We start from the raw sequence: 9,139 nt of genomic DNA on the forward strand, positions 1-9,139 counted from the left end.
AGTGGAACATCTTCCTAGAAGAGTGGAGGATATTATAACAGCAAATGGGGACTAACATGTTCAAAAACCACAAACGAATCTAGCGATCAGGTGTCTACAACCTTTTGTACCTTGGGACCACTGTAACCCAAGCCTGCAGTACAACTATAGACCTGATACTGGACCAGGAAGCATACATAAGCCCAGCTGTATGGTGGGTTGGGATGGAAGTAGTTAAAGCCTTATGTATTAGCATTTTTTTAAGTGAAATTAACTGATAATAGACACCGTTGAGCTCAGGATAACAGAAACGCACAATTTGCGATGATGGGAACTAGCAAAACTTCTCCTGATGATTAAAAGCTTTTTATTTTTTTTGTTAGGAAAGAACCCCACAGACGAATACCTCGAGGCCATGATGAACGAAGCCCCAGGTCCCATCAACTTTACCATGTTCCTCACGATGTTCGGAGAGAAGCTGAACGGCACAGACCCCGAGGACGTCATCAGAAACGCTTTCGCTTGCTTCGACGAGGAAGGAACAGGTTGAAATCTTTAAAACGATACTAATTTCTTTGTACCAGGGAATTCGATAGTAATAAATCAGTAATATTGGGTTTGTGACACAGTAATGTGCGGATCTTTTGCGCCGTGTGGTACGACTGCAGAAGAGCAGCAAGTGATCCGAGATTACATTGGAAGACGGGTTGATAGTTTCACCAGGTGCATGCCTTGCATAAGTATTCACCCCCTTGGATTTGATTCTAAACTTATTTTGGAAAGGGAATGTGCTCATCCCAGGACATTTATTCAATTCAGTTTGATTTTCATTTTATTCGCCAATGTACATAGTCCCAAAGCAGTGTTACAGAAATTCTCATTCATTTATATTTGTAAAGCACTTTTCACAATTGGCATCTTCTTAAAACAGCGTTGGAGATAAAGTAGTAAAATAATGTACAAGTTTGTTCCTTATAAGTGTAAGTTTGTCCCTAATAAAGGCCAGTGCCGACTATGGAGAGGAAAAACTCCCTGGCATGAGGAAGAACCCATGAGTGGAACACTTTTCTCTGGTACCTCAGGAGCATGGTCAGAAATATATATAATATTAATTAATATAAGTTAATCTCTATTAGGCAATTCGTACTATACATATACTGATGATGCACATCTATAGATATTTTTCTAACGTTGTCTCGGGTTTCTTTCCCTCGTTTCTGTCCTTTTTAGATTTTCCCTCTTTTTTTTATATCTATATTCAGAAGTTCTTTAAAGGTGCTTTGTGGCAGTGCTGTTCGAAGTATTATTCAAATTAAACTCAAAAGCGAAGGATGAATACGAACACCAAAAATAGTTTGTAACTAAAAAGAATAAAGTTTAAGGTGGGGTGAATCTTTCTGCAGCCTCTGTACACATTGTTTCATATTTTCCACACACTTTTTTGGTAGGTTTTATCCAAGAAGAATACCTCAGGGATCTCCTGACCACCATGGGCGACCGATTCACAGACGAAGAGGTGGACGAGCTCTTCCGAGAAGCTCCTATCGACAAGAAGGGCAACTTCAATTACGTCGCATTCACGCGCATCTTGAAGCACGGCGCCAAGGACAAAGACGATTAGGAAGGGTTTTTTTTTTTTTTTGGCTGAAGACCCGTTCAGATCTCACTGCTCATAATACCGCACATTTATTTATTTAATTATTTTGTAGGACGATTCGCACATGTCTGCTTTAGAAGGAAGGCACATAGCACTACACGGCAGGTTTGAGAAACCTCGTCGTATATTGTCTCAATATACGTATATGTTTGTAAGTGCATAGAAGTAAACAGTGGAGTACTCAGGAGTAAAACAAAGCTGCAGCAGTGTTACAGGGTTTAGAAGTAAAAGTGAGGAAGTCCGAAGTAGGATAATACCATTGCCGTATTTCATTATTTACGCACTAATTATTTAATGCGTTTTTTGTTCCGACGCTATTTAGTTTTTTGAGTATGACACAAAGTGTTATAAAAACCAGCCTTTGTATTTCTTAACATCGTGCTGAAATATTAACGTGAAGACTTACTAAGGGTGCTTACAGCCAATGAATTGTAACCACACGGAAGAGGCAGCTTCCTTTGTGTACCTACCATACATGCTAGGAGATTGTATAAAAAAGGGCCTTTTTACTTCGTGGTGCAGAGTAAAGCAATATTCGTACGCTGCAAATTCTATGTACCAAATGCGTAACTGAAATTAGGCACCGTCGAGTGTAGGAGTGGATCAATGTTGCGATTGTGAGTTCCCAGATTATAAGAACGAAAGCATAATTCACTTTATGAGCTGCTTATCAATCTGTGATTCATCTCAGGCTTACCATTGGTTCAGTCCTGCAGCCTATCTGCTCAGAGAGAACGTTTTAATGTCTAGTGCGCTTGTGGCATACCTAGGTGGCATTCATCGAAAAATCTTAGAAACGATATTACCTAGACCTGCTCTTCCCAAGTTCACCAGGAAGAATAAATCACATTTCATAGACTCTGGTTATCTTAGGATCTACTGCTTAGATAACGTGTATAATATTGTGCATTTAACGTATGTACAAATAAAATGACATTACTTCACCTCTTGTAGTGTGTTTAGATTGTGCTGCTTGGAAACGGAGAGCGTGTGACATTTGGTCTCAACTGAGCCGTTAGTATCTCGTTCTGTACTTTTTCTCATATCGCTGGGAAACTTAAGTACTGCACTGTGCACAAGCGGTGAGAAACGAACAGTCGCTTTTCTTGTGTGCGTGTCATTCAACTTGTCCCCTCGAACCACTGCCACTTCCTGTCGTGCGAACACGGTTGATTCTCATGTGTGAGTGAGTCTGTGTGTGTGTGTGTGTGTGTTTGTGTGTGGTTTTTGATCCAATCTCAGTCTGTGGTATCGACTACCCTCTACCCTCTGAGTAGAACAATTTGTACTTTTGTACATAGGTTACAAACATATTCATGAAAAACCAATCCACGTGTGAAGCAAATAAAAGCTCATAGATAGACTACGAGTATAGGAACGTGTACTACAGGCACCATTACACGGTTCGTGTTTTAACTTTTAACGATGTGTATCGTAGCTTGTGGTCAAATTGATGGTTTTCTATCTGTTTATATTTTAATACATCACCTATTTGAGCACATTGCGCAAACACAAATGTAGATTTGATAATATTATAAACACACTTATCGACCACTTTATAAGGGACTGTGCTAATATTGGGTAGGATTTTCTTCTTATTTTTATTTATTTATTAATTTATTTTTAAGAATAGGTGTCACCAAATGAGATCTAATTGACTCTATTGGTCTGCGATTACACCATAATCATGCTGGAAGTTTAATGCAGGTCAGTTGAGCTCCTGAAAAGGTTGCATACGGCCTCATACACACAGATGTATGACGATTGGTCAGTGTGCCCCCAAAAAACATTTCCCACAGCATTGCACCACCAGCTGCGGTGTGAATTGTTCAAGGATTGATTCTATTGACCTGTTTTTTTTTTTTTTTTTTATGTTTTTTTTTTTTTTTTTTTTATGTTTATAATATATATATATATATTTCTAAAGGTTGCTGTTTTGAGATTTCTCACGTTCGGAGTCATTTTAAAAGTGGAGTTTTAAACAAAACCAAAATGAGGAAGGTGTGGTCTTAATTGTTCTCAAAACATTTTTTTTTGTCTACCGAAATAAACATTCAAATGAGAGGAGAAAAAGTTGGTCTGAGTCAAATTCGAATGAGTTCAGTTTGAACTGTGAGATGAGAATCGATGCGCCCGCAACGCCGCAGTGTCTCCTGCAAGTCAAATGTGCGTCATGTTCACAACGGGTTTTTAACCACAGTGTGTACCGAGTTTTGCACGAAACACTACAACAATGTAAACAAATAAGCGTTACTAAAGGCATGTAACTTCTCCTTCTAAAAAAAAGTGAACCACGTTTGTTTTTCCATCGTCGGTTTCTGTGGCATGTAGCATGCTCACGTGTTTGTGTCCAAAAGAACAAACTGAACAGATTCGTTTGTACTAAAATTTCATTTACTTTTCAACAAAAGAATAAAAAAGGCTCAGTTATGAAGTACACCTACATTTTCATGTAATACTGTATCAATGAACAGAAAATGCATACAGAAATACGTTAACAAAAAAAATATGGTCACTTATAATGTTATTTACATAGCTTCGAAGGAATGAGAGCACGGCCTTCTTTAATACAAAATATGGAGTAAATAGCGTGCTCATTTTGTACAATCTGTGTAGTTTTGCCTTATTCCAAAGCTAATACACATACACTGTTCTTTTCACTGGCCTCCTCATCTGGCACATGGAGAAGGGATGCTACTTTCACCTAAGGCAACTTCTATGCCCACCTTCTCAGAAGAAATCTGTCCTTCAATCATGATTCACAGAACTTTTTGAGAACTCATTCCTGAACTCATGCACTAACACTGTCCCAAGGCTGAGGTTACAGTGAGAAAGCCATGGTGCTGTCGGAATCAGACATGACAGAAGAGCGAGTTGGACCACCAAATTTCCCAGATTTGGACGTCTTGGTGCAGCCCCACTTTTTGAACAGCTTTTTCACGTCTTTTCGGAAGCGCACCCCGACGAAGGCATACAGGAACGGGTTGAGGCAGCTGTGCATGTACGCTAAACTCTTCATGATTTGGTTGATGATGTCAAAGCTCTTGGCCTCGTTGCAGTCCGTGATGGTGGTGTTCGCCGCCTGTGATGCCTCCAACACCAGCATGCTGTTGTAAGGCAGCTGCGAGAGGATGAACACCGCCACGACTACCAGGATGACGCGCAGTGCTTTGTGCTTCTCGAAGTTCTTGGCCTTGAGCAGGGTTTTAATGATGACAGAGTAGCAGTAGATCATGATCAAGAGTGGAATGCAGAAGCCCATGCAGATCTGCAGAGCCAGGATGAGGATCTTTGTCCGGTTGTTTTCATTGTTAAAGTAGACCATGGTGCAAAAGTGTTTGCCTTCACTGTTCGGTTTGGGTTGGGCGAAGATAAACTCGGGAATAGACAATATAATGGACAGGAGCCAGACAAACATGCACACCACTTTGCTCCAGGCGAGACGCAGCTCCTTGGAGTTCTGCGCCTTGGTGCTCTGCACGATCGATATGTACCGGTCCACGCTGATGCAGGTCAACAGAAACATGCTGCTGAAAAAGTTGATCTTATACAATGCTGATGTGCCTTTGCACAAAGCCGTCCCAAATGCCCAACCCATCATGGCGTCCGCCGCCCATAATGGAAGCGTGCACAAGAAGAGCAGGTCAGCCAAGGCCAGGTTCAGCAGGTACACATCCGTCATGGTCCTCAGGCGGTTCTTTAAGTTTGTGTAGATCCAGAGCACCAGCAGGTTCCCTGCGAAGCCCAGGATGACGATGAGCATGTACAAAGGGGGCTCATAGAACATGCGGAAGCGTCGCACTATGCTCTTATCACACGGGCTTTGATCAAAGTCATAATCCCCAGTACCAGAACCACTGCCGCTCGCAGTGTCATAATCGTCCTGTGGAGTAAAGGAGATTGATGACATCATTCATTCTTTTTAAGTTTTAAGTAAACACAAAGAGAGACATGCCTCGAAAGGTCACTAGTGTTTTTCAACAGGCAGTGATTTATTTTCTTTCGGATACTACATACCGGAATTATTGTCGACATGAAGTCAGACAGAGTGTCAGTCATGTTCATCATTTTCTATTCCCTGAGGTATTCACTTCTCATAAATCTTAAAAATAAAAATGTACACAGAAATCAGTTCAGGCACCAAACACCAGAGTAAGAACATATTTCAAAGCAATATTTCAAGCAATCGGATTGGATCTGTTTTATTTTTTTAATACCTTTTTATTCTATAACAATATCTTTCTTTCCTGTTACGTTTTAAGGTGTACTCACTTGGTTTTCAGGTGTTCCGGGGATGCAGCTCTGCAATCTTGATTTCTGTTGTCTGCGGTGGTTTGTTTTTGCCGAAGCTTTTAAAGTGTCGACGTGACCACAATGACGCACTTCTTTTTTTTTTTTTTTTTTTTACGCTTTTCCTGTAGAGTGTAGTCTAACTCGTCATATCTGTTGTATTAAAATGAATAACTAATCTACACGTAGTGAGGGATTAACCCCAGAACTATGTTGTTAACGAAGATTCAGGTTTAGTAAATAGATTTACGTGTGGTTTTTAGAGCAGTTTAGAATGATTAGTATTATTATCAGTATGCACATTTTATTTACTAGAATGTATGATTGTGTTCTGCTGACTGTAGAAGCAACCGAAATGCATGTTACTCAAACTGAACTCAAACATTTTATATGTATTACACTGAACGTGACTACAGACAGTGTTTGACTATCAGTCTGCAATCCTCCAGACAAAGAAGCGTCTGTGATTTTATATAATGGCATATACTGTGGTTAATGATTATTTACGTACTAAGAATTATTGTTTCGATAAAATCCTGGTTTATTAAATTTACATTTACACTTGCGGCATTTAGCAGACGCACGTGTCCAGAGCGACGTACAAAAGTGCTTTGAGTCTCTATAAAGTTTATTTTGGGGTTTTTTTTCAACAAAGGAAACTTGAAAAGTGTTAGTGTTTCAGAAAGAGGAAGGTCTTTACCCGTCGCTTGAAGATGACTCCGGACATCTAGCGGAAGTTAATTTCACCACCCCAATGCCAGAACAGAGAAGGGCCTTGAAACTTTTTACCCTGAGAGATTGTGGTACCAAAATCTTTTTGATCTGTGGATTAGCCATGGTTTATTACTGAGCCAAGCATCTTCAAGCCTACTATTACTAAGTCATTCCTGATAGTTTTGGAATATCTTAAACAAATCATACGTAGTTTTTGTAGCATATGTAGAAGGAAAACAGGTCTGGGCTCGTTAAAGTTGTCCTGGTGATAATTTTGACAATTTTGAAATTGTTTGACTCAACAGTACCTTCATTGACTATGTTTTTAATCCAAATCACTTACGTAACTTAATAATAAAGTTAAAAGACACCTGTAACATGTGTATGAACCTCTGGCATCATGGTCACTTGGTCAACATGGTCAACTTTTTAATGAGCTCAAGAGAGAGATATCTGTCCTTTGATCTTCAGACACTTAGTTTTTTTTTCCCCTGATTATACGTCTTTTATCAGTCTACAGGGAACCGGCGAGAATAATAAATACGTAATAGTCTCGTCACCTTCCTCTTTTTTTGTTTACTTTTTTCTTTGTGGTCAGTCACATACATATGCATGTGATGCCCCATAGCAACACATTCCCTTTTACAAAAGGACAATCCCAAGTAGAGGAAAGTTGTTCTCCTGTCTTCTGACAAGTAAAAATCACAAATCATATTTTTGGGACTTTAAATCAGATATAAATCTAATGTCAGTTAGAGCCTAGTTCCTATGTAAGACTTTAGCTCCTCTGCATTAAAGACATCCTGTTTTTCTCACTGTTGAGCAGTCTAGACTCGTTTCATCTGTTTTAATACGCCATATCCTGAGCATGTAGCATCGGTTCCTGTTTGAAGATAATCAAATTATTCTGCTATGCAAAACAGTAATTCTCTTTTTAATGTACATGTGTATAGTTGTATAGGAAGCAAATATGGTTCCAAAATATGATTGGAAATCCCTTGTCCACTTGGCCTCAGGGCGTATCAGTGAAGGCAACATGACAACAAAACTTCATTTTTGTAGTAACTGATCAGTTATGATGACTCGTACGTATGTGCAAGATATTCAACTTCAACTTTGGACACATATTAAGGTAAAAGACAAAGAGTTGGTTTAACACAAACAGCAGTTCTTCCCTAACATCCTGCGGTGCGTTTTTCGCAATACGCATTAAAAAGGTACTTCTTAAGTTAGGGGTAGAACACAAACATGCTCGTGTACCCGCTCACCTTTTGCCCTTTCTGTTTTGCCCACAGATGTTGGCTCTTGTAGCAAACCACCAAAATCTTTCTGCTTTCTACCTTTCATTTTTTGCCAAAAGTACAACCCCAACATCAAAAAAAGTCATGGCGCTGTGTATAATGTTGATAAAAACAGAATCTCTTTATTTGCAAATCTCATAAACCCCATATTTTATTTACAATTCAACAAGCAAAACATATCAAATGTTGAAACTGAGTAAATCTACAATTTTAAGGAAAAAATATGGTTATTTTGAATTTGATGGCTGTTCCGCATCTCAAAAAACTTGGGAGAGGGTCATGTTTATCACTGTGTAGCATCCCTGTTTTTATAACAATACTATGTATATGTCCGGGACATAAGGAGACCACAGTTTTGTGAGAGGAATGTTGTCCCATTCGTGTCTGATACACGATTTCATCTGTTTAACGGTCCTGGGTCTTTTTTGTCATATGTTTCATTTCATGATGTAGCACTTGTGTTCAAATGGTGAAAGGTCTGGACTGCTTCTCTACTACAAAGCCATACTGTTGTAATACCCAATCATGTTAGTGACCTTTGTCAATTTACAATTTGTTCAAACAGCACATCACATTGGACTTCTTGTTAAAGCCTGTACATTTCTCAAAATCCTTAGTTCATCTCTCCAAAGCAAATATGTGTGTCAATGATCATCTCATTCCCATCAGAATAAAAAGTCCCTTTGTCATTGTTCAAGATGGTCACAATGTTTAGTCATGTTGTCAGTATGAAGCTGCACAGTTTCAGTATTTCCTGATGTAAACTATGGTTTGGATTACAATGATTGAACTGCACACATTTTTTCATTTCTTCTGTACGGCATCTATGAATTTCAGCAGCACAAATGTATTTATTTGATTGTATATTTGATTTATATTGATTGCAAGAGATCTGACAGGATTCACACTTTTACTGTACTGTACAAGTGTTTGTATGTTTCTTAGTTGTTCATCCATTTTGTAGAATTTATAATTCTGTTTTGCTCTGTCTGTATTCACTCTCCAATTGAAGGTTCACAAGATTCACCTTTGACCTGTTTTAGAGAACCAGTTGATCATTGGTTGATCTGATTCCGTTCACTCGCCTCTATTAGTGACATTCAAGATTCATCTGCACAATTCATCAATTCAAATCAAATTTACAAGAAAGATGACAGATGATGATAAATAGTTTAAATATTTAGCGTTTGATGACGTA

At 38.9% G+C, this 9,139-nt stretch overlaps 3 protein-coding genes across 6 annotated transcripts in view; 1 reads left to right on the plus strand and 2 right to left on the minus strand.

Annotated features, from left to right (window-relative positions):
* Positions 1 to 2,580, plus strand: part of LOC310726367 (myosin regulatory light chain 2, smooth muscle minor isoform) — a 4,097-nt gene extending 1,517 nt beyond the window's left edge. Inside the window, exons 3-5 of one of the 2 annotated variants that reach the window (XM_083541887.1) lie at positions 363 to 524; positions 1,428 to 1,605; positions 1,689 to 2,580. In XM_083541887.1, coding sequence (XP_083398013.1) covers positions 363 to 524; positions 1,428 to 1,600 — 335 coding nt within the window. In that variant the 3' untranslated portion in view covers positions 1,601 to 1,605; positions 1,689 to 2,580. Of the gene's footprint in view, positions 1 to 362; positions 525 to 1,427 lie in introns of both variants that reach the window. The other variant, XM_083541886.1, reaches the window with a different exon arrangement.
* Positions 1 to 3,462, minus strand: part of LOC310726351 (uncharacterized protein) — an 11,022-nt gene extending 7,560 nt beyond the window's left edge. For all 3 annotated transcript variants that reach the window (XM_083541850.1, XM_083541852.1, XM_083541853.1), the window contains exon 1: positions 2,582 to 3,462. The gene's annotated coding sequence lies outside the window, so the exon portion shown is untranslated. The remainder of the gene's footprint in view (positions 1 to 2,581) is intronic.
* A 546-nt stretch (positions 3,463 to 4,008) lies between these two features.
* Positions 4,009 to 6,013, minus strand: ccr9a (chemokine (C-C motif) receptor 9a). Its single transcript, XM_083541818.1, has 3 exons — positions 5,909 to 6,013; positions 5,654 to 5,738; positions 4,009 to 5,519 (listed from the first exon to the last, which is right to left on the minus strand). Exons 2-3 carry the CDS (start codon positions 5,702 to 5,704, stop codon positions 4,458 to 4,460), a joined length of 1,113 nt encoding a protein of 370 aa, XP_083397944.1. The 5' UTR covers positions 5,705 to 5,738; positions 5,909 to 6,013; the 3' UTR covers positions 4,009 to 4,457.
* Positions 6,014 to 9,139: the final 3,126 nt, after the last annotated feature.

The sequence above is a fragment of the Silurus aristotelis genome, assembly GCF_946808225.1.
Source record: "Silurus aristotelis genome assembly, chromosome: 5".
Taxonomy (NCBI): domain Eukaryota; kingdom Metazoa; phylum Chordata; class Actinopteri; order Siluriformes; family Siluridae; genus Silurus; species Silurus aristotelis.